This window comes from Neodiprion virginianus, chromosome 7 (genome assembly GCF_021901495.1).
Source record: "Neodiprion virginianus isolate iyNeoVirg1 chromosome 7, iyNeoVirg1.1, whole genome shotgun sequence".
NCBI lineage: Eukaryota > Metazoa > Arthropoda > Insecta > Hymenoptera > Diprionidae > Neodiprion > Neodiprion virginianus.
In genome coordinates this window covers 9,421,577-9,447,248 of record NC_060883.1, presented here as the reverse complement: position 1 = coordinate 9,447,248, position 25,672 = coordinate 9,421,577, and the positions used below count along the sequence as shown (strand labels likewise).

Genomic DNA, 25,672 nt, shown 5'->3' with positions numbered 1-25,672 from the left:
CCCATATCGCATCAGCAGAATACTACCTCTGAATTGCAACTAGCCAGTCGCTTGGATCCTTCCTCCCGTATATTCACTCTCAAATCATCTTTCAATCGGCCAACATCTGAATTCACCTTTCTTCCCTTTTTCGTCCTCCATATCTTCGCATTGTACTTTCCATACCTTTTACAATAAATCAATTGTATATTTAAACATTTAACTTTTCGATCCCTTTATTCTTCGTACATGCACGTACATGATATCGTCATCGATAACTGCTCGTCGTGATCACAACCATCCACCCCGTAAGGAAACCATGGCATTCGAAAACCTACAATATTTCTACGAATAATGCAGAAAAAAATGATAATTATTAACAAGAGCTTTGATGTCGATTATTCATTTCAAAACAGCGAGCAATTTGAAGAATTTGTTCGATTTCACTCTCCGATGAGTCATTTTGCTCGCAAAATTATTCTTTACAATTCTACCACGCCTATTTTTTTCATTACTTTAGCATTGTTCAATATCAAATTTTCGAGGGTTGCCATTCTATTGATTTTGATCGATAAGTAGCTATACCGGATTAATTATTAAAAGGAAAAGAAGTCGGTTCAGTGAATTTGTGAAAAGTAGTTTTTCAAATAACATGAGCCAACGTGAAGTGAAATCGAATAATTCTACTTCATTTTTCACTGTCTTTTAAGAGGTCGAAGTAAAAACTCGATATCGAAGTAGTTGTTTATAATTCTCGTATTCTTTTTTCCACATTTCTGGCCCAAACACCGTAGCTTACGAACATACTGATTGTGAGTTAAACTAAACTAAACACTTGACGTGCGATCATATTGTAAAAAATTATCAAAATAGTATTGATATTTAACAGTACAGCCACCTAAAAAATGCATCTTCTCTTCGAATTCTCGACTTGAAAGGCCGATGATTTTTTAGTGGATTTTATTAATTAAAAAAGAATACCCACTTGCTGGAAATTTCGTTCATCTCTTTCTGCTCATAAATAATAGCTTCTGAAAGCCTGTACAAATCATTTCATTTTGATTTTACTCCAGAGTATCAATTTTTATCATAACACAGCCCTGCAAAATTTTATCGAAAAACTACTCAACGAATTATTCGGTGTAGTTCCTATGTATTTTGGTGCGATGAATGTGATGTTGTTGCCCGTTTGTTTCTACTATATCAGGGCTGCGAGATATTCGATCGGAAAATAGAATTTTCGACGAAAATTGCACTGTTCTTACTCATATTATCTGCCAAACCGCTACATAAAGTACGGTGGAAACAGTATATGTCATATGTTGTAACTTATTTAGTGATATACCATTGTTTTCTAATTTTATTACATTTACAAATACCTATGAAAAATATTTTCGACATGAAAATTCCATATTTTTCACGTTTGTTAAGATATATGTATTATTTCCGATTTCAACGTTTCATGCAAGATGATTTCAATGCGAGAAGGGTATTTTCATCCAACGAAAATAACAGCCCAAGTAGTGAATTTTGACAGCAGAAACCAAAATTTTTATCCTTTACAGTTATAGCAATAGATAAGCGTAGGTAATAACGCATACCATCAGTTTTTTAATGCACTTTACGTAACGGTTTGGGAGATAATGCGAGCCAAAGATATCAATTTTCTTCAAAAATGAAACTTTTCGACAGAATAAAAATCTTGACGTAATGGAAAAAACGGGTTACGTCATCATATTTAGCGCACCAAAATACGTCAGAAATACATCAATTTATTCCTAGATCAGTTTGTCGGATAATTTTTATCGCACCGTGATAGCCGTTCAGTATCAATATTTAACCCTAATGGGTCACTGGGGGTGAATTTAACCCAAAAATTTTTCAAACTCCTCGTAGAGTCTCTTAGTCCTGAAATCCAATCTTTAGTCCAGACGAATAAGTTATGAAATTGACTGACTTCTACTCTGGAATAACGTAGGTTAGCCGATGTTTTTATAGATTCATTAGAGACGGACGAACATATTTTCACCTATGCCCCAAAAAGTTAGGTCCGGGTTTGTCCGTAACGATTGTTTAAACTTTTGAGACCCTACATTTTGTTAAATAACGTCTTTGTTATGGGTCGTACACGGAAAATATTCAAACAACACTTGTTCTTCTCATAATTGTCGATGAAACAAGCTGTCGTGAGATCAACTTCCTCTATTTGTTTAGTTGCAAAATGCAAAATGCCGTGGAAAAAAAAATCACATTTCTTGTTATAAATCGATGAATAAACAAAGTGTGGCTTTGAAACTCATGGTACAGGTAATATGAAGTGTCTTCAAAATTATCGTGCAAGGCTTTTTTGGCTGTGTTATATAGTTGAGCAACAATCCGCGACAAGCCAAAATCCGTATATCGTCTGCCCTTTCTTATGTGATTGGCCCACGGGTTGCTAAAAAATCATGGAGTCAGTTCGTTACTAGTACTTTTCATAAATGAAAAAAAAAAATTTTTATACTTGAAAATCACAATTTTTGGGTGACTTGAAATTTTTTTCGTTTAAACAAATAGAGATATCTCAGAGAATATTCATATTATTGTGAATATTATGATGGATTGTACTTGCCCTTTATTTTACGAGTAAGTAAAAAAAAAAACTTGAATATCTTGATTAGAACCGGAGATAACGGTGCTCAAGTGTTATTTTGTTTATTGCTGTTGTAATCAATATTGAGGGGGAAAAAAAAATCAGCCATCTCTCAACATCCCAAGGCATCAACGTGAATTTTTTCAGATCTCTAGGTGCGTTGTATCTAGTAAAAAAAAAATTGCTCAACATTCGTCGAGCGGTGATAGTGGGAGGAATGAAGCCGGGCGGCGTGGTGGGGGGCTCGAAGCTTCGCGCGCCCGGCTGTTCTCGCCGCTTAATTAACATCTCAATAACTCCGTTAATAATCATCGTACAACATTTTTTCCGTTTTAGAACTATGCTATTTTTTTCTCAACAATTCGAATCTGTAATTAGATTTTTAATATTTATAATATTTTTTTTTTCTTTTGGATTTTAGTCATATTCTCAGGAAATATTGCTATAAATGACTTTAGATATATAATATCTGTGAATTTTAAGATGAAATGAAATTAAAAAAAAATCAATTACGGTGGTGTGTGTATGTATACATATATACATAGATATATGTATAATGGAAGACGAGAGAGAGATTCCGGACGTTATAACGGGTTGTTGCTTTGAAATTTATATTTTCCTCATATGTGTATATATATTTCTATAGATTACACTCATCCAAAATTTAAAAAAAAAAAAATTGAAAATACCTAGGGTAATAGTAGGAAAAGTGAAACTGATTTAAGCGTCAATTATATATAATGTTACAATACATAAAATAATAATGAACATGTGACCATAAATATTTATACATATTTTTTTTCGCTCGAAATTGCGTATAGAAATATATATATACATGTAAGGAAAATAAATATTTCACAGCAAAAATCTGTTGTAAAGCTTGGAATCTCTCTCTCGCTCTTCCATTATATATATATATATTGTTACGTGGCATTTCGGTTAGGCCTGCCCGTTACAAAGTACTCCCTGAACCCTGGGCGGAATCCAGGAATAAGGGTTTCGGAAATCGAGTCGCGAGATAATCATAGAGAGCGCCAGAACTGGAGTCACGCATCCGGGCTTCGACAGGGACGAAATAGCGAATTACGAATAAGATATTGCAGGCTTTTGTTTTTTTTTTTTTTATTTTGAGTACACCGGCCATAAGCCAGCGACCAACTCCGACGTCGAAGATATTTCGAGGCAAGGCGAAACCGCGGAGATCTCGCGGGAAGGATACCGAGGCTGCGGAGGGTGAGACAACGCAGATCCCTGCAGCGCGGGAATCCAAGGCGGAAGCGATTCCCGCTGGCGGCCGACGCGCCGCAGCCTTCCCGCTCACCCCGCCTACACCCGACCGAGGCAACCGCGAGAGACCAGCTAGCGACGAGGGAGCACCACCCCGCCCAACCCCAGGACCCCGTAGAGCTGCGCGGAAGACGACATCGCGATCTAGCGTTGAGTTCTGCGCCGCGTCGCGACGACAGGTGCGCGTCAAGTTGCGCAATCCCCAAAATCGATGACAGATCGATTGTTGCGCATTCTTAGGGTGATGACGTCACTAAGGATTAGCGTAACGAGATCGGCGTTGCGGCCGATCGGCCATCTGGGATCACTCGAGTTCTGGCGACTAACTAAGACAGTAGTCACGTGGCGAAGTTGCGTTAGGTCAGGCTTTTCTTTGGGTTTGCGTTATTGTACGGAAGTGGTGATCGCGAGGAATGATGAACAGCCATCGTCATGAGGGAGTAGGCGAGTTCGTCTACTGGATGTGGAGCGGTAAGCGCTGCTAATATTCTCACGATCGAATTTCGAGAGTAGTTGAGCGAGGGCTTGTCCGAGAAAGGATAGCCGTTTGTAATTTGCGTGTCGAAAAATCCTCGAAATTCGTTTGTTGATTATTTCGTTTGGTGACCGTAGCCTGAGTTGCGCGTAATAAAGTAGAGCCAATTCCGAGTGATCGAGGAGATCGAGTCGAGTCACGTTTTGAGCCGAGGAACTATTATCTCGAATTTGAGTGTAACCAAATTCCGTTACACTGAGCCACGTCAAATCAGTACGATAAAGTATCATTTCTCGTGTAGGTCGCGAGCCGTCGAAAGGGGAGCGTTCGAATTCGCAAACCGCGTCCCGACGTCACGGAGAAAGTTGAGCTCGGGTGCGTGTTAATAAGAATTTTCTTTTGTAGAGGACAGTCGCGAATAACGCGACGATCCCCTTTTTCGTTTGGGCTTTTGTATTATTGGTTAGTAATAAGGTGGCGATTAACGCCCGTAGGCATAAGCAATTTTTTTTTGATTTATTACCGATCGCGGTCAGCGTGTCGGTCGGGATTTCGGTTCCGGTTTCGTCGAGGAGTTAATTGTTAAGTTGGCGATTAGCGTCATTCCGTAGAGGACGATCTCGGGCAGCGCGTCGGGTCCAATTTTGTTTTTGGTTTTCGTGAGTTAGCGTTTATTCTTAAGGCAGCGACTAGCGCACGTAGGCCGTAGAGGTCTTCTAGATCTATTAATTTTTTTTTGTTCTTTCTTTTTTTGTTAAACCTAAGTATTTGTATTTGGAATCGCGAAGAGCGACTTTTGAAGTATCATTTCTTTTGTTTTATGTTATCGCTGGCTGAAAATATATTATTTTAATTTTATTATTGCTTTGTAAGAGAACGTGTTGGCGTACGTGTGTCGTATCTCTCTGTACCCAAAAATTACCCCTCCCCTCTCCGCGGTACTGAGCTATCGAGTATATGGTTGCGGTATATCGCATTACCGATTTCGAGACGTGTTGATCACGCCAGGCGCCCAACAAATTACGCGATATTGTTTTAGGTCCAGGATACCTCGCGGACGCCGATTTATTGTGCACGCGGTAAGTTCTCGGTCATTTTCTCCGAGTGACCATGGAGCGGGAAAAATCCACGTCACAATATGTATACATACACCACCGTAATTAAGTTTTTCTTAATTTCATTTTATCTTCAAATTCACAGATATATATCTAAAGTTATTTATAACAATATTTCCTAAGAATACGACTAAAATCCAAAAGAAAAAAAAATATTATAAATATTAAAAATCTAATTACAGAACCAAATTATTGAGAAAAAAAATAGCTTAGTTCTGAAAAAATAAAATGTTGTACGATAATTATTAACGGAGTTATTGAGTTGTTCATTAAGCAGCGAGAACAGCCGGGCGCGCAAAGCTTCGAGGCCCCACCTTGCCACCCGGTTTCATTCCTCCGACTAACCCCGCTCGACGAACGTTGAGAAATTTTTTTTTACTAGATACAACGCACCTAGAAATCTGAAAAAATTCACGGTGATGCCTTGGGGTGTTGAGAAATAGCTGATTTTTTTCCCCCTCAATATTAATTACAACAACAATAAATAAAATAACACTTGAGCACCGTTATCTCCGGTTTTAATCAAGATATTCAGGTTTTTTTTTTTTATATTACTCGTAAAATGAAGGGCAAGTACAATCCATCATAATATTTACAATAATATGAATATTCTTGGAGATATCTCTATTTGTTTAAAAGCAAAAAATTTATGGAAAGTACTAGTAACGAACTGACTCCATGATTTTTTGGCAACCCGTGGGCCAATCAAATAAGAAAAGGCAGACGATATACGGATTTTGGCTTGTCGCGGATTGTTGCTCAACTATATAACACAGCCAAAAAAGCCTTGCACGATAATTTTGAAGACACTTCATATTACCTGTACCAATAGTTTTAAAGCCACACTTCGTTTATTCATCTATTTATAACAAGAAATGTGAATTTTTTTTTTTCCACGGCATTTTGCATTTTGCAACTAAACAAATAGAGGAAGTTGATCTCACGACAGCTTGTTTCATCGACAATGATGAGACGAACGACTTTTGTTTGAATAGTTTTCGTGTATGACCCATAACAAAGACGTTATTTAACAAAATGTGGGCTCTCAAAAGTTTAAACAATCGTTACGGACAAACCCGGACCTAACTTTTTGGGGCATAAGTGAAAATATGTTCGTCCATCTCTAACGAACCTATAAAAAAATCGGCTAACCTACGTTATTCCAGAATAGAACTTAATTTTATTCTCCTGGACTACTTGGCGCCATTCTCCATACGAAATGAAAGCTTTGTTCGACATTTTTGACACTTCCTTTAACTTTGCCGAAGTCTTACAATATTCAAACAATCAATTTTAAATAAGAAAATTGAGAGACCTTTTTCTGCGAACTTCAAACAATACGTAGACATTTTTTTCCAGATTTTTAGAACTTATTTTTGAAGGAAAATATTATATTTTGCGTGAATTTCACTCCGTGTAATCGTTATGCAATTCTACTGAGTTGTGACACATTAGGATTCAAAGGGTGAAATTTCTCCCACCCGCCCACCCCTTCTCATTAGTTTTCTCAATACTCAACATATCATATTTACTGCATGATAATTTATATTTTTTGCTCACTGCGAATAATAAAAAAAAATTTACTCTAGGTTCGTTTGGCGTGCACACAACGGTTTCTAAAACAAACAAAGAAGCACATGAATTCTACGGTAAGCTTGGATTCGTCGACCAGCCAGAAACACAGGACGCTGATTCAATAACAATCACCATGCGTCGAAGTTTCTAGCTTGAAGCCATCGTACTTGTTTGCATAAATAAAATTTTTTACTCGTCTCCCTGTTGGAGCAAAATATTCTAAGCTGAGAACGCAACAGTGCGTATGTGTATTTGAGCGAGAAATAACAATAAATATTATATAAATGAACCCATTGGAAGTCCAATCACTTCATTGTTTCTAATTATGTCTTACCTGAGATTTTTCAGAAAAATAAATCTGTACTATGATGTATTCAAAGGGCAAAATTTTGTGTCATTGTACTCATTCCATTAAAGTACTAGAACGTATTAAATTTTAAATAGATATTTCCAGCTGCAAAGTAACTTGACTCAGAAGTAAATTCATTTCTACTTTGTAAAAGGAAGGAAGAGTGTATTATGTTACAAGCGCGGAAAGTGGGTGATTTCCGGTACGCGCAAAGTTGAAGACGAGAGTACAAGAGTGTACGTAGTATAAGTCAAGGTGAGTGCTGTAATTACATAAGTCAGATATCGCCCATCCAGACGTGTGATATATGCTGTATTTTGCAACACCTTGCAGCAGGAGGCACCAAAAGTGCCACTGACAGCCGGTAACATTGGCAGCAAGTAATTTACGCTCGTTGACACAGTGCGTAAGATTAAGGTATTCGAAAACTTAGTTTTAAAAGGTACAGTAGACCATACCACGCTCAGCAAGGGAAATTTTTCTCACGATGTTATCTATAACATACTCGGCTTTCATAAAGAAGCGTTTTTGACAAATTCACCGAAACGCAGATCTTTAGCCAAGTCACGGGAATGACATTACGTGTCATCTATCGGCAATTCTCGAAGACGCGCAACGCAATCACAATCGTAACTCGCCACCAAAGGGATGACCCAATTATGGTGGTATAGCGAGCGTCGCTACAATTTTCAATATCTTCAGGGAGAGGGAAATAATCCACTGATATTTACTGTTGATTTATCACGGTATTTATTAAATCACGCAGATCACGTTTTGCCGGTTAGGCGGGAGAGAAAAACCAGAGGGAGAATCAAGGTTACCAGAAAATAATAATAATGATAATAAAGATATAAAATAATTTCACTGATCCCCGTTGGGGCGCCTCGAGCGCGAGCAAGAATTGGAGGGGGGGTTCCGAGACCGCCACAGTGGGGAAATAAACGACCAATCACAGGAAGAAGATTACCTGACGACAGCGGCGAGATTGCCCAGTCGAACTCCAACCTCCGTGTATTCTACGGTCAACCAGCCAGGAGATAGCTTCGCTATTCCTTGCTATCGCTGATTTAGATTTCCTTCAGTTACTTTACCTTTTTCCTTTTTGCTGTGCCGCTATCGATATCGTTTATTCTACCTCTACCGTTTTTCTATCGTTCTATCGTTTTATTTTAGCGATTAGCTTTTTCCTAAATTCTGCATGCTTTTTCCGTTTCCTCATTTGTTACCAATCAGTTTTATTTTAAATTTAACTCACAAGGAAACTTCCTGAGGTGTCCTCGCCCGATTTCGTCCATTTAAGGATATGTTATTCTTTATTGCGTCGATTTTCTCGACCCGAGAAGATATATGAGTGAGGATTTCGTGGGGAAAGGTCAATTTTGACAAGAGAAAAACCGATAAGGTTTTTTTTTGCGGCATTACGGCTGGGCCCAGCCAGCGATCATCAGGCTATTTATTGGAAAAAGAAACAAACAAAACAACTTATATAATTACAGCGAACTTAGTAGGTGTTCATCGAGCACAAAAATGTTGAGAATTTATATCTAATTTTATAGTAAATGTTAAACTGAGGAAACTTACATTAAAGGACATTCCTAAGCGCTTAGGTATTCATTATACGGCTACCATGGAGGAAGTGCGGTTTTAAACAGGTGTTTCATATGCCCAACCAAATTTCGGTGTTAACAATGTTGTATTACGTAGTCAAACAGAGTGAAGATAGTAAGTGTGCGAAATTTGAATTGAAGTTTGCTGGAAGTTTGAGATAATGGTTTGAGTTAATTTCCATTGTTTATGATGTCAGAATATAGATGGCTAAGATTTTATATGTCCGTTCTTTTGTTGCATGTATCATTTGTGGAGATGTGGATCATTTCTTTGATTAATCTTTTATACCAATTATTTTCTTGATCTAATATTTTGACATCATCGAAATTAAAATGGTGACCTTCAGTAAGTGTATAAAATACCAGGGCTGACTTATCTGGATTATGGGACTTAATATCATATTCATGATTTGCGATACGTTTTTTTAACTGTTGATATGCACATCCGCATATCATTTATTAGACGGATTTGCCCGTCTTGCGTGGCTTCCCATCGGAGCGTAAGATTCCAAAATGTAAACATACATCTACATACATTCTTACATCGGGTGCTCAAGACACGAAACTTTCTACTCGTTCTACAGTACATTTGTTGCAGTTTTTACAGTCTATACAGTATACAGTCTTGATTTGTTCAAGAGTGGGTGTCTGTGATTTTAGAGCAGAAAACAAGAATTTAAGTGTATTTTTTTATTTTATAGGTTACCCGTGTGTTCTCTTTTTTTAAATATGTTTGATTTGTTGTGATAGACCATTGATGAAAGGAATGGAAGTTACATGATTTTTATTGTTTATATCCAACTGGTCTTGGTTTGGACATCTGGCAGTGTTGTAGAATTTTTCCACCCTTTGTGATTGAATAGGGCTAAAGAGTTTAGTAGGATAGCCATTGGTTTTTAATGTGTCTTTGACCAATTTTAGATTTTTCTTTCTAAATCTTGGGTGAGATAGACCAATTCATCTATCAAACAACCCAATCGCAACACTTTTTTGTATTGTAGAGGGTGATGTGAGTTGCAGTTTATGTAACACCCAAACCAAGCTTCTTTTCTGCACCAATCTGTTATTAATACTTCTTTGTCATTTCTAATAAGTGTATTAAGAAAACTGATCTTATGTTTAGATTCTAATTTATAGGTAAATTTTAAACGCGGATGGAAGTTGTTAAAAGCATTCAATAGAATGTGGATTTTGTCCTGATGTACGCATTTGTTGATATTGTTACGCCCTGACGTACCGCCTTGGCGTACCTTTTTCAAAATTCCATTTCATTTCATTTCTTTAATTTCTTCAATGCACAGATATTATTTCATCAAAATCTCATATTCTAATACGACGAGTTCCACCCCTCCTGGCAAAAGTCACGTAGAGACCAACAATGATCCCTAGTATAAGGTTCAAATTTGTTTCTTATAACTGGTACCAAGAACTGAGATAGGAGACTGCTGAGCTAGTAACAGCGGAGCTCAGCCTAATAATACCTCTCTTTTTAAGGCAAAATTATCATTGATATTTAGCATAAACTATTCATCCATTGTGAACTAAATTGAAATAGATTACCTATTAAGATGTATGGATGAATGTGTGAACATTGTATGTAAATATCTCTCGTTCATATTTTTAATATGTCACCGCCGAGATTGAGAATCGTCGGAACACCGTCGAAGAGCGTGAAGTAACGCTGACCATGTGGATTCGGGCACCGGGAGGTCGCCCTCTCACCTCATTGGCTAATTACCGTTGTAACTTATTACAACTGCAGCTCCTTGGACCCTCAGGCTCAAGAAGCCGCGTCTTTTGTCTGTTAAGTCGCGAGGTGCGTGGACGTCAACCCGTATTAGCCCTTCTTGAGCAATAGTAGCGTTCGGAAAATCTTAGTTGTGACCGGCCTAAAGCCTCTTGCTAATCCGTCAAATTCGAGCATTCATATTATCCTGTGATTTGAAAAGACTCACTATCTTCTACGTTCCATCTTTCCTGTTCTTTACTAAATCTAATTATTTCGAGAATAGACATTTTTATGATATTCCGTTTCCTCAAATCAAACCAAGTTCTGCCCAGATTCAATCGAATCTAGTAATATTAAGTGCTTATGATAATAACCAGTTACATTATCACCTTTAAATAATAATCTTTAGAATCACCTTTCAATGTATATCAAAACCGCGAGTGAATCAAATTGACATTTTCAACCATAGCTTTCGATAGTAGAGTATTATTCTAAATTTACAACGACTAAGTGCTCAACGTTAACAACTTTTGGACTCATCAACCCTTTCGATCTCGAGGTGAGGCCCTGATCCAGAAATACCACTGACGCAGACCACACGATCCGACGGCTCTCAATCTCGCCGTATTACATCTAAAGATAAGTCAATCCGAGTGCTAATCTTCAACATTGAACGAATTCTAATGTTTTCACCTGTCCAGTCAAAATTTACTATCCTAATATCTAGTCAAAAGTAAGACTAGAGTTGGTGGCTAGCTTCACTACCCCAATTATATCAAACGTATTGTTACCAAGATTTAAACACAATTTGATATGACAGCAGCAGTTAATTTAAGATAACCTAAAAAGAGAGATACAATAATCACCACCAGCTAGTTATAACCATCGTTCAGGATAGATGTTCTTGGTATCTAATAATAATATCATTAGAATAGAATAACACGATTTGCTCAAACACGCAAACGGTCAAATTTAGCGATTCTGCAGCTTCTCTGGATTTGAATATAAATTCGTCCGTCGGCGTGGATTGTTATATAAATTCAAACACTTCATAAATTGTTACGTCATTATCAACGCTCATTGTTACCAGACATTTCAATTACCAATCGTACCAAATATATTTAATCTTTTACCAGTTAAATCATTTCAAGCCATTTCTTTTGAACGACAACCTTTCCCATTTTTATCATTAAAAATTTAGTCTCAATCATTTGAACAAACCTCACAGACCTGTACAGGACTATAACAACACGATCCTACAAGTTACCGGCTTATCGTAAGGTTACATTTAGATTTAATTTTTATTCATTGTCGTTACGTGGGAGCAACTTTGATGATTCAATTAATCATTAATTACCACCGCTCAGTATACTCTCACCCCCACGTAACAATATCATCAACATACCGTTTGTAAAAAGGGAATTCGAAAGGTAATGTATTGATGAAAGACTGCTCTAGTTTTTCCATTACCAGATCAGCTGTCACCGGGCTTATAGAAGATCGCATGGCTACACCATAAATATGTTTGTAATAACATTTGTGATGGATAAAGTAAGTCGAGTTAAGGCAAAGGGTTTAGTAGGATGAGTATGTAATAATTGCTCTGTCACCGAATTTCTTCGGGATGATTACATTTCATCCGTCCGCGAAAAAGACTAATTCCCCCTAAGTTTCAGCCTTGCGGACTATAACGGCGGGTCATAACTTCAATAAACCGCGTTTTTTAGATTTGTCCAACTTCTTCCGCGATTATTCGACCGATCATCTCGAGTTTAGTCTTAATCGAAAGGTCTCGCAAAAATACACAAAACTAGATTATTTTACAGATTTTTCAATCACAAATTGGAGCTTAGGGTTCGGATTGAAAGTTTTTGAATGAAATATCAATAATTTCCTGCGTGGCACCAGCTTGGGAATATTTTTTTTTTGTTACGCCTCAACATTTATTCCGCGAGCCATGATTCAACAAAATATTAAAATATGGGGTCCCTATGAAAAAAAAGTAAGAGTTTTTATTTTATTTTACTGTGAATTTTCGGCCAAGATAATGCGAAACAATTTTTCTTCTAATAAAAAATAATAAAGAACAGCTGCCACATGCGCACAACAACCCACAGTACGTTTACCATTGGGGCATTCACAGCAGGAACATAGTATACTTGCATATCCGATACCATTTGGCGTGTATTCGATATAACATTTATAGATTTTACCGTTGATGTGACGAGAATGTACCAATACTCTTATCAGATTATCACGGTCTTTATGGTAGCTGAGTCTCAAATTGCTTCTCTCATCAAGCATTTCGACTATATATGAAATTGTTTTTTCTTCTTTTATTCGGCATATATGTTTAAATAAATATTGCAAACAGCACATTTCGAGTCATCCCGAGAATGTTTCTTAGAATGAGGAGTAATATCGTCATCCTCGGAGGCCATAGTTTATTGTTTACAATATAAATGTACGCAAAACTGAGAACTGTAAGTCAGAAATCGAAAATATATGTATATTACGTGCATATCTATTTCAATGAATAAGATTATAATATCGGGACAATCTCTTGAAGCTACACAACAACTGTGCATGCGCTATAATTCAATCTGATTAGTCGTCAAAATCGCACCGCGATGATATTTTCGTCGGCTGAGCAAGGGACCAACGTGCACAAAATGTGTCAAGAGCTGTGAATCTCTTACGTGTAAAGTAGCGGATTGTGGTTATGTTGTTATTTACTCTTATTGAGCATGAGTTATCTAAGAGTAATAGAATCGTTCAGCAATACCGCGGTCACTATCTCAGTTATTTAAGATTCTAACCTCGAAAATTCGTACGAATTACATCGCTGCCGAAAACATGATACAGTTTGACAGCTGAAACTCGAAGTAGCCAGCCTGCATTAACGGCCGATAAAACTCACGCGTGCGCACTTGCTGTATAGTTTCTAGAGATTGTCCCGGTAAAATTAGTTACCTTGGATATACTGTAAGCTATTAATTCTATATTGTTTATTGTTTGCTCATTGATAATAATAGAATTGCTGTGGTATTTACATAGTGTTCATCGTATTACAATACATTATTCTGTGCTATATCGTACATCATTTTCCTACACATAGATGCGTGCTCTAATACCACCAGGCAAGAGAAGGCCCAGATAAGGGGGCATCCATTAATCACGTGATGCCTTTATAATCAATTTTAGACCCTCCGCCCCTCCCCCACCGTGATCACACATGAGGTTTTGGTGAACACCCCCCCCCCCCCCCCCCCCTTGCCCGTTATCACGTGATTTTTCACCGATCGACTACTCGCGTGCATGGGTAAAAAATGTGATAAAACCAATAAAAATCTCTAAATATACTCGGTATTTTTAGAAAAAATGCATCAAAAAATACATGTGATATTGTCCGAGAAGACCCCTCCCTCCCCCCGTGTGATCAATCGTGATATTTTCAAGTACCCCTCCTCCCCATCGTGAGTCTCACGTGATTCATGGATGCCCCCTAAGTGCTCTAACATTTGTGTCCTGGGGTGCCTTCTCGCCGGCAACTTAATAATATATTACCTAAACTATGAAAGTATATAGATATATAAGCCTATAATACTAAATAGATCTTCTTATTTATCTATTGTTATTGCATCTATCTATTTATCTATTACTTTTTATTCATTTATTTATTTATTTTTTATTTTTTATTTCTTATTTTTTAATATTCTTACTAGTTACTATATGTTTGATGATTGTTGACAGTCCTTGCCAGTATTTTATGACATGTTTTTTAACTCCATGTTGAACCTTTTGCTATCTCTCTCCTGCTTTATATTACTTGGCAGCTCGTTAAATATCTATAGTCCCACATTTTCCCAGCTTCTCATTCCCAGCGTGGTCCTTCGGAACGGCACAACAACACATTGATGTTACGCCCTTCTAGTTGGAGCTCGCACTGGCATTAATCGATTTTTTTTTACAAGTTTTCACCGCCGTTACAGCATACATTTTCTTAACTGTTAATACTCCGCATTCTCTATACAATCGGTCCGCACTGTACTTGTGGTTCTTAAAACTTATCGTCCTCACTGTTTTATTTTGGAGTGTTGCTACTTTGGTTATGGCAGTTTCGTAGGCCCCACCCCATGCTTCTAATGCATGTGATATTAGCAGTGAAAGAACGCATAGTACGCATTGATAACCTCTTTTTTCCCGAGAATGTATCTCAATTTGCTTAATATGTAAACTACTCATCTTAGTCTATCAGTTAGCTTCGTTATATGTTCCTTCCACTTTACGTTAGCATCTATAATTAAACCTAGGTATCTCACCGCGTCCACTCTATCTATTTGTATACAACTGCATATGCCTTGTCTTTCGTATTCCATCGAGTGGCTTACAATTCTGCGCATTTTCGGTAAGCTATTCTCGTAGCATCCAAAGGGGGTGAAGCTTGTTTTTTTTATGTTCACAGTTGATTTATTAGTACGAAACCATTTAAAAATTACTGCTAACCCTCTCTCTATTTTTCTCTGTAGAGTATTCAACGTATCAGCTTCGAAAAAAACTGCGGTATCGTCCGCATAGGACAGGATATCCCCTGAATCTTTTATTTCTTTTAAGCCATTTACAAACAAGATAAACAAGAATGGGCCCAGAACCGTACCCTGGGGCACCCCATACTCTGTTGTTTTTTCGTAACTCGTTACCCCACCTATTCTGACTCTTTGAGTTCTCCCTGTAATATAGTTTTTTACTAAGTCATTTATCTTTCCTCTATACCCTAGTCTATCAAGTTTCTCCGGTAATATCTGGTGATCGAGGGAATCGAATGCTTTTGCTAGATCGATAGTCACTACTGCTGTTTTTTTCCCCACGTCTAGAGATTCCGTTATCAGCTTACTGAGATCGGCTAACGCATCTTTAGTCGATTTCCCTTCCACGAATTTTTCGAATTTACATTCTTTCAACAAATATTCTCTCGTAGATAAATGATTTGCACATCCGCATATCATTCAATAGACGGCATTGCTTGTCTTACGGGCTTCTCATCGGAAGCAAGGATTCAAAAAGGGTAAACACAACATCTACACATTAGAGTCTCCTTATACATCGTGCATGCAGAGAAGGAACTTCTTATTCACACATAAACCGGGCACAGGAAAACAAATTCGAACTCACTGGTGATGAGAGATATTAAAGACAACAGAGTCACGGCGGCTAGGTGGTCTAGTGGAGTAAGGCTTCGGTCAAGCATCTCTAGACGCCAGGTTCGATTCCTGGCTCCGTCGTTAATTTTTCGAAATCACCAATTTTTCGAATTTACATTCTTTCAACATTACATGTTCCTTTAATGTACTTTTTGATTGTAAATACTGAAGGAACCCTTCCAGATAGAAATCTATATCGCAATTCGGGGGTCTATATAGCGCTGTGATTATACAATCCAACTGTACCTGCTTCACATTGATTTTTATCGCTTGAATACCTTCTATGTTGACTATACTTGAGACAAAATTCATGTGGTTCCTAATGTAAACAGCAACGCCGTCGCATCTGTTATGTGACCCTTTGCTGTATATCATAGTATATCCATCGGTCCCAAAAAATTCCTCATTGTCAATTCTCCAAGTTTCCGAGCATACTATCACATCGTAATCTACTGATTGCGACTTCACCATCACTTCGAGTTCATTAAAGTTACTATTTATGCTCCGTATATTAACATGCAGTATTTTGAAAGTAGTTCCTAATGATTCAATTAATCGTTAATATTCGGCATTGCAGTCTATTTCAGTCACATCTATTTTTAGGTCTTCTAGATAAAGTAGATTCTGCTCCATTATGTGGGAACTGTTTCGCAATTACCGTAGTCTGTGCGCGATCTCACCTCATTGGGTAATTGTTCATACATAGGACACTTATTCACCTCGCTCGCGGCGTGGTGTAAATCGTATCTCGTTTTGTACCTTTCGTTCGACCTCTTACAGTTCGCGCACTTTTTATTCTCGTCATTCTTACAGTCCCTTATGTCATGATCTTCCCCACAGGAGCTACAGGCCCTCTCATTTTGACACTTACTTCCTTTGTGGTTTAAACCACCGCATTTAAAACACCTGTTTATATCCAAGTCTTCAAATACTCTGCATTTTTCCGATCCGACAGAAATCCTTTTGTCCAAAATTATTCTCGTAAACACAGCTGGGGCAACTTCCGCATATGCAGTGCTCGTCTCTATCTTCGGCCAATACTTGATGTGTGTGATTTTGAAATCCTCTTCTTCATCGATAAAGTGATTTTGATTCCTGATGGTTAGTTGAAGAACTTCTGCGTTATATTCATCGCTAATACCCACGATTTTTATTTTTGGCTTTTGTAGCTGCTCTTGGATTACACTGTATTGGGGGCCTACCTTATCCTCTAAGGCTTTCTTGAGTACTTCGACATCTTCCGTATGCTCACAGCTTATCACCTGTCCTTTTCTTGCGTTGCTTATTTTTTTAACGCATATTCCCAGCTTTGTCGGGTGCACATTGGATGTTATTTTATCCCTTGTCCTATTCCCTTCTTCATGATGCTTCGGTTTTACCACTATCGCCGGTATGTTCCTCGATAATCTGCTCGTTTGCGTTCCAATTTTGAGTGCACTCGCGTACGAGGATGAGGCCCTGTCCCTTGTTCTCAGCATCTTTTCGAGCTCTCTCGCTTTGTCGATCAGCAACTTTGTCTTGCTATCCATTTCTCTTACCAGTTTCCGCAGGATGACATTTTCCCTCCATACTGCGCTTTTTTCGTCTACTTTGCCATCCTCGCCCACAATAACACTCACATTCGGCTCATACATAACCTCTTTTTCCGCGCAGCACTGTAATTTGCTCTTATCTCTCGCGGTTCTCGCTCGTTTTGTGGAGGAAATTGGAAAAATCCAAATAACGTGGTTTATTAAAGTTCTAACCCGTCGTTGCAGTCCGCTAGGCTGAAACTTGGGTGGAATCAGTCTGTTTTGCGACCGGATGAAATGTAATCGTCCCAGAGAAATTCGGTAACAGGACAATTATTGAATACTTATTGTTTGCGCTCAGCATCGATGGTGGTAAGAGATTTCTTACCAACGAGGGTTGTAAATCCTCGTCAATCCAATCGGGAAAGATTTTCGATGCACTGGCGTCCTTGAGACAATTGGGTTTGCCTCAAAGATGATTCAATGTTAGAATGTTTTAAATCAACAAATATATTTATTAAAAAACTTGGAATAAATTGAATACATTGTTGATATAATGTTGTACGAGATTCACGCGGGATACAGGTAGTGAGAAGAAATTGTGGAAGTTCGAATAAGTTGGTCTTCTCTTCGCGTTGGTCGAAACGAATCTGATCTTAGAAGTAGTTCTTAAAAATTAACTGAGTTCCGATGGCCAAAAAACCACTGGAAGGGGTAGGAGTGTCCCTTGAGAGAAGGGATGAATTTTGCTTGGGAGTGGGAGAGATGGTCACTCATAGGAAAATTTTGCACCGAAAAAAAGATTGTAGTGGGTAGGTACGAAGGAATGAGAGGGAGTGAGCAAGTGAGCGAGAAACAGAAACGTACATTTCCAATGTGAGATGTACGTGCGGGCGTTTTATGATACACGTCATAAAAAACAAGGAACGAAAAGTAAGGATTAAACGGTTGGTAGGTAGGCAAAGGTGTTTACTAGTAAAAAGTAGAGAAATTGTCGAGATTGCAAGACTGGCTGTCAGATGTGGCAGACAGGCGTAAGGATTATCTTTTTCTTGCAAATCAGTCGAAGAAATTCGTCAATAAGGAATGGGAACTTCCAGCAGTTGAGTATTTCATGAACTTTAAAACGTGACTAAAATGTCCACGCAGAGATTTGGGATTAAAGAATGTAAAATGAAGATTAAGAATGTTGAACGTGAAAAAGAATGCCGCTAATTTACAGAGCGGATTCAACACTTATTCTGCTATACCCTTTCAAGTGCAGTCATGAATTCAGTTTTGGGTATAGTAGTATGATCTTTTATATTGCCTCAGTTGCTTTTCACAGTAGCTTTTGCCAGATTAATGGGAACATTAGTGAAAAAAGAGGACCCGTCTAAAGGTAGCAGTATGTGATTTTCTGGAAGAACTATACCCGTAATTTCCTTGACAAATGACCATGAGTCTGTAACATGATGTATAGTTTTTTCAACTATGTTAGACAATATGCAGGCACAATGTTTCGATAATTTATAAGTTGGCGAATTTAAATTGGACGCAATGGGTCTAAGTGGAACATTGAGCTTATGAATTCTTGGTCAGAAATATATTTTAGGTGAAAGTGTACCGTTCGGCAATTTGAGGGGGTGGTTTTTTGTATAAATGCAACCAAAATTTATTGAATCGAAGAAGCTCCTAAATTGTTGCTTAGAAAGAGCTTTGTAATATTAAATGAGACGAATCGAAGCAAAGTAGTGCGATTTTAATAGCAATTCGGCTGCACGTGTATAAGGGTTGTTCACCCGTCATGTGGCGTCATTTCGAGAAACGCAAAAACACGTATCCCCTACGTTTTTCTGCTGTTTAAAATTCAATTAATTTCATTGAAATCCGAACAATAGTTTTATAGTTATAAAATTTTTTTAATATTCAACCCATATAATTTGCAACTTTTCAACCTCGTCGTAACCGGGCAAATTGCATTTTTCGTTATTCGCCATAATAATTATTCTCAAATTGGTTTCTTTCAACTATTTCAATTGGAAGTATGCGAAACTATGAAACTACAACTGGGGATTCCCAACTTTGGGGATTGATTTCACCCCGTCAAACACTTTATGCATCGATGAAAAAAATTAGTGTCGCTTTGATTTGATTTCGATGAAGAATAACATATCCTTAAATAGATGAAATCGGGCGGGGACACCTCAGGCAGTTTCCTTGTCAGTGCCTGCGTGCCCGAGTTACCGGCTAAGGTAAGGTTTCTGCCTCTGTATTGTTTCGTTACGAAGTTGCTCACATTTCCCATTTTCTTGTATCTTAATTATCTCTTTTCGTTTCTCTGTGAATCATGCTCCATGGCTCTGAGTTGCTGTAGGCTGTCGTGTGAGTACATCATTGCTTTGATTAATTAAGTCCGTAAAATATTATCGTTGAGTGACTTTGTAGCTATCGAATAAATATCTCTATGGTTTGATTTTTTTGTAATTTTGTGGTAGAATCGCTTTTGTAATTTCTGTCGTCTTTTGCTATCGCTATTTTTTCCCCGTAATCTTCTATGCTAGTAGTGCTCACTGTATTTTACTGCTTATTGTATCGTACTTCCAATTATGTTTTAGTTGCTATTTGCCTGCTGATTTGTAAATCGAGTTCCTTGGAGTCAATCCGAGCGTATATTAAGCCTCTAAATACTACCGTACCTTTTCTATTGCTTAAGCAATAGAAACCGTTTTGTATTGCATTTACCTGCTATAATTTTTTTTGTATTTCTCTGCAATACCGTACTTCTTTGCTAGTTTAAGTTCTGCAATCATCGCTGCTTTTATTGTAATGAAGTATATTTCTTCGTCTTGCAAATCCTTCTATAAATTTCTCACTTTCTCACAATTTCATATTTTTTCGAAAATCATATTTTAAGATTTCTCTGTGAAACTTTTCGAATTTCTAAGCATTGTAAATCATTAATTCTATTGTCTATTGATAACACTGTCGTAAATTGTCTCTTGCACTTGACAGTAATTATTATTCTCTCGCCTAAGCTACCAACTTCGTAAAGTATTAATCAATGCCAATCCTTCTCACTAGTTGAAATCTATCGTAAAGTCTGTCCAACTCTTTTGTTACTACCTTCCGAGCTATTGTCACTTTGTTATCTATCGATTCCCGATAAAGTTCTCACTCTCTCTTTAAATTAACTATAAACTATTATTTTCTGATCCATTAACCGTCGCTGCCTTTTGTAATCCAATTTTATTGGCTGGAATGTGTGATCCTAATCCTATCGAAAATATACGAATGATTTGTGTTAATTTAACTGATTTGAGTTTATTCTTTATTTCTTCAATTCCTTAATTATCGTTAGCTGCCTTGAATACCACCACTCTACCATTTCGTGTGAGTACCTTGGCCTAACCAGCCATACAACGGGTTCTCTAGTTATTGATCATATCGTATCCCAGTATTGGTTTAAAAATTCGACGCTGAAGCGTCTGGGGCCCAACGTATATTTTTATTATAATTTAGTTAGTTCAGAATAATTGGAGAATCGTTCCACAGTGTTAACGGTAAATCCTCATCTGAGGGTAACAGAAATTAGCGTTACCAGGTATGAATAAAATCAATAGCTAACTAGAGTAAAATAATATAAGTGAGTAAGTAAGGAGGTACAGTAGATAGAAGTAAGTGAGTGAATAAAGGGATAAAATAAAATAGAATAATTAAGTTAGTAGAGAGAAACAATAGATAAAAATAAGTAAGAAAAGATGTTACATAAATAAGGAAGTCAAGACGTACAATAATAGCTAACAGTACGAGCACGAATAAAATAAGCAAGATAAAATTGTTAGATAAGGTTGTAAGATTACACAAGTTACGAGAAAAGTTACGAAAGTTCAACAAATAGAATACAAACGTACGAGCACGTTTTGATTCAGTACAGATTTGAATGTCCCTCAAACCCCTCAGAGAGCCTGCTTGTGAAGCCTTTGGGAAAACGAGCATTGGGCAGATCCACAGGTAATTTGTCCCAGAAATAGATGCCACCCACAGAGAATAATCAGCTCATTGTTTCAGTTCGAAAGCTCGGAAGGTGAAAATCGCTACGCACGAGCCTTGATGGAATGTAGTCTGAAGCGCCATGGTTAACAAAAAGCTCACGAAAGTAGAAGGGGCGCTCACTGCCGGGAGTGACAAAAAGAAATGACAGATACAGATAGTGTCTGTGATCAGATACCCTGCGCCTGACAATGAGTTATATGGTTGTTCGTGGGAGTGACACAGGTCAAGCGGACATAAGTGTTCATCAATCTCTAGAGTTTCAGGTTCTGGACGTCTGAGATATCATTGTAGACCACGGGAGGGTAGTCTACGATCGGAAATACTAAGGCCGTGACTAACCATTTACGCCATGGCTGTGACAGCAGACGCCTCGAAGCAGAGATTTGGCGGGGGACACAAATAGATGGGCTACACGGATTCTGGGTCACCAAAGTTTTCTGATTTTCCATATCTACCTACAGCGCATACGCAACGGCCGGAAATTTGAAACCTGCGCAAGTAAATCCACACGTACTCGTCAGGTAAAGCAGGGGTAATGAATCGTTTTCGACATCTGTAGTGTTGAAAAATTCGTGAAGTATCAGGTTCATTATTTTGTATCCTTTGTATGTGCCCGCTCAACCCCGAAATGACTTGCAGGATGCCGACTCAGAATAAGCGCATGTAAGAATTTTCTCGATGATGACGTCACACATTCGGTTTCAGACGCTTGTCTCCAACGGGCTGCTATTTGTTCCTTAAGAATTTCGATGACGTCAGTAACTTACAATTAGTAAAATTGTCTTTGCAGGTTTCATCCTGCTTACAATACACAGTAACTACGAATTCTCGGAATCCACGAAAACAAACAGTTCTCAGAATCGCCAAAGAAGTTTCAACATAACGTCGAGAGGCCTGTGTCGGATATGACTTACTCTTCAAATAAAAAATGTATTGTCAGATATATCAACTTACGGTTATCACCACCGAACAGAAACGACGGTGGCAATTTTTTTCAGCGTTAACAGTTCTTGGAATTTTCAATCGGATGCAGTCAGATATCACCGACTTGGTAAAATCACCGAGCATATTTCAACTTGTTTGTCATTACATTGTTACGAATCTTTTTATACTTGAGGCATTACGCGCATGATAACTGCATAGGACGGATATCAGATTTCAACGTGCACTTCGAGTTAATAAGTTATGACTCTGGAATGCAACCCATTTCACGGATAGTTAGCGAAGGTTCTCAAAATAAGCAATTCCTTCTAGGGAAATAATTTAAAAATTTGTTGATGAATTTGTCGCTATCAAAAGGTCGATTATGAATTTCTTGATCACAGTCTTTCGACAACTATCCAGTGAGCTGCAAGGTACGCGAGCAGAACAGAGGTGATTAAATCAGGCGTACCATTATTTCTACTGAAAATTGCGATAAAATAATACTGCTTTTCTGTCAGGGTTCAATCTATATAAGATGGCGAAGTGGACCAGGCATGGCGTAAACACATTGAGAATGTGTTTCCAAAAAATAAAACTGTTTATCGTTTATCAGTCAAGCTGAAAATTTCAAGTTACCACCAGTGTTCGCTGAAAGATGGTGGTATTTTAAACACACGCGGAAGATATAGTGATAGCGTTAAGTGATGTGATTTGAAGGTAGCTTCTAAGAAACGCATACGATCAGGAGTCATTGTAAACTTGAAACATATAGATACAACTACTTTTATAAAAGCTGCAAATGCTTTATTTCAATCGCGGATTAAAAATATATTGAAAGAAGAGAATGCTTTGACAATCAACGCTATGTTAGCTGTGCAATATAGTGTTTAAAAGAACGATGAGAAAATTATTGAAGTGAAATATTTTAATACGATGAATTATGATTCTACAGATTACTGAGCCTGGTTTGCAAAAAATACACTGAATCCTCCTGACACATGAAGGAGTTCCAAGAACGTAACTCAGGCTGGACTTTGCATTAGATTGCCAATTTGACAATTAACATCAACAAATACAATCCTATGCGAGGTAGCTCCTACATTAACCTGCTGGCAGCCGGGATTTTTTTTTCGTTGATGCATGCCTACTTTGGTGGGATACTTCCATATAATCATCCCCCAATGTTCCCCGGATATGTTCGAATCATGGCAACACCACTATAGTGGTGTTGACAGCCGTCTAGAGGTTAAATTACAGTCAGCTAGTAAGAGAAATAAAGCTGTATCAATTTGTGAAATACTACTTTCGAAATGCAGAAAAGTTGGTAACTCATGAACTAGATTGTGTAAAGATGAATAACTGCAAAATCGTGCTACTTTCACCGATGATTAACACATTGAAATTAAAAATTTTTAATAATGAGGAAAAAGTGCCATTTATTGTTCATACTGATTTTGAATGTCTTCTGAAGCTAGTTACACAGCACACTAACTCCAGCACTGAGGTTTTTCAGGAGCACGAACTATTCAGCGTAGGATTCTATGTTAATCGCCAGTGCACCTACGATAACGAACTATCCTTTCACGGTAGTTATCAAGGTCCACGTGTACTGAATGGTTTATGCGGCAGCTCTTATGGTTAACTAAGGCTACAGTGTTCTGTTGTCCGCTACCAATAGTGCAACTGACCAGAGACCAAGAAGCAGAATTTTAAAAATCAACAATTTTCCACATTTGTGTAAGGCCAAGTCTGCAAAAGACAAATGTGAGGGACCACTGCCATCTCACTGGGAAGTATCAAGATTTGGCACACGAGGATTGCCACCTAAACTATCAGGATTCCCATACGGTGCGAATCGTATTCTACAAACTGAATGGATACGATCCTTATTTCCTCATCAAAGACATTTCTACCAACTTTGACGGTCGTATAAAACTTCTGTTCCTGAACAACGAACGATACATCTCAATTACAAAACATAACAAAGACAGTGATATCAAATTTCGATTCATCCAATCTTTCCGGTTTATAAGTTCTTTGTTAGAAAAACTAGCTCTGCATCTTCAAGAGCTGAAAATAGTAGAGTGAGAATTTTACAAGATCGGAGACGACAAAATAAAATTACTCACACAAGAATGCATATATCCCTCTCAATATCTTGACGCATTTGAAAAGCGAAACGAACCCAACTTACGACCAAAAGAGCAAATTTTTCGCGTCTTCAACAGTCATACCATCACTGACGAAGATTACGAGCAAGCCAAAACAGTGTGGACAGAATTTGGCATCAAAATTTTGGGTGAATACTCCAACTATACCCAAAAACGGATGTTTTACCGTTGCGAATGTATTTGAAAATTTCCGAGGTGGTTGTCTGAAAGGCCCACGGTCTCGATTCAGCCTAAGATCGCTCGTGCGATGCCTAAATTTACCATGGTCGAATTGCAAGTGCTAACCGATATAAATATGGTAATCTTTATTGTAAGAGGTATCAAGGGTGGTGTAAATCAGTGTTTCAATCGGTATGCCAAAGCCAGCATCAAATACACAATAGACTACAACCTGAATAAAAAGTCAAAATTTCTGATGTACTACGACGTGGACAATCTTTACGGCTGAACAATGACGCATTGGCTCTCTTACGGTGGCTTTGAATGGGTGCCCAAACTTGACGACTTTAATTATAAAGTTGCTGATAACTCACCGGTTGGATATATGCTGGAAGTCGACCTTGAGTATCCGCACGCTGTTCATGACATTTACTGTAACTTACCTCCATGTTCAGAACACGGGGAGCCTCTTGTCTCGGAAAAAGCCAAGTAATTGGCAACCATGTATCCCAAAACTCGGTACATTCTGCATTATCGAAATTTGCAACGAACTTTACGAAATGGCCTTCAACTCGTCAACTTTCACAGAGTCATGAAAGTCAATCATTCACCTTGATTATAAAAATATATAGACTTGAATGACGGTACACGCAAGCATGCTAAAAACGAGTTTCAGAAAAGTCCGTACAAGCTTATGAATACTGCTGTTTTCGGCAAATCCATTGATAGTATCCGAAACTAAGTAGATATCAACCTCGTAACAACGTAAAAAGGGAGATACGGAGTGGAAGCTCTCATCGTCAAACTCAATTTCCATGGTCGTTCCGTTTTTAGCGAGAATCTTGTTGCTGTGGAACTGCAGAAAACAGTAGTTGAATTAAATAAACCGATATATTTTGTGGATTAGACCTATCGAAAATATG

The 25,672-nt window shown here is 37.9% G+C and overlaps 1 protein-coding gene and 1 long non-coding RNA gene across 3 annotated transcripts in view; both read left to right on the top strand.

Moving 5' to 3' along the window:
- Positions 1–7,352, top strand: part of LOC124308978 (protein O-GlcNAcase) — a 139,928-nt gene extending 132,576 nt beyond the window's left edge. For both annotated transcript variants that reach the window (XM_046772179.1, XM_046772178.1), the window contains one exon: positions 7,078–7,352. In XM_046772179.1, the coding sequence (XP_046628135.1) occupies positions 7,078–7,214 (137 nt within the window). In that variant the 3' untranslated portion in view covers positions 7,215–7,352. The remainder of the gene's footprint in view (positions 1–7,077) is intronic.
- LOC124308985 (uncharacterized) overlaps positions 1–25,672 on the top strand; it is a 372,645-nt gene that overhangs the window by 135,616 nt on the left and 211,357 nt on the right. The gene's annotated exons all lie outside the window — the stretch shown is intronic.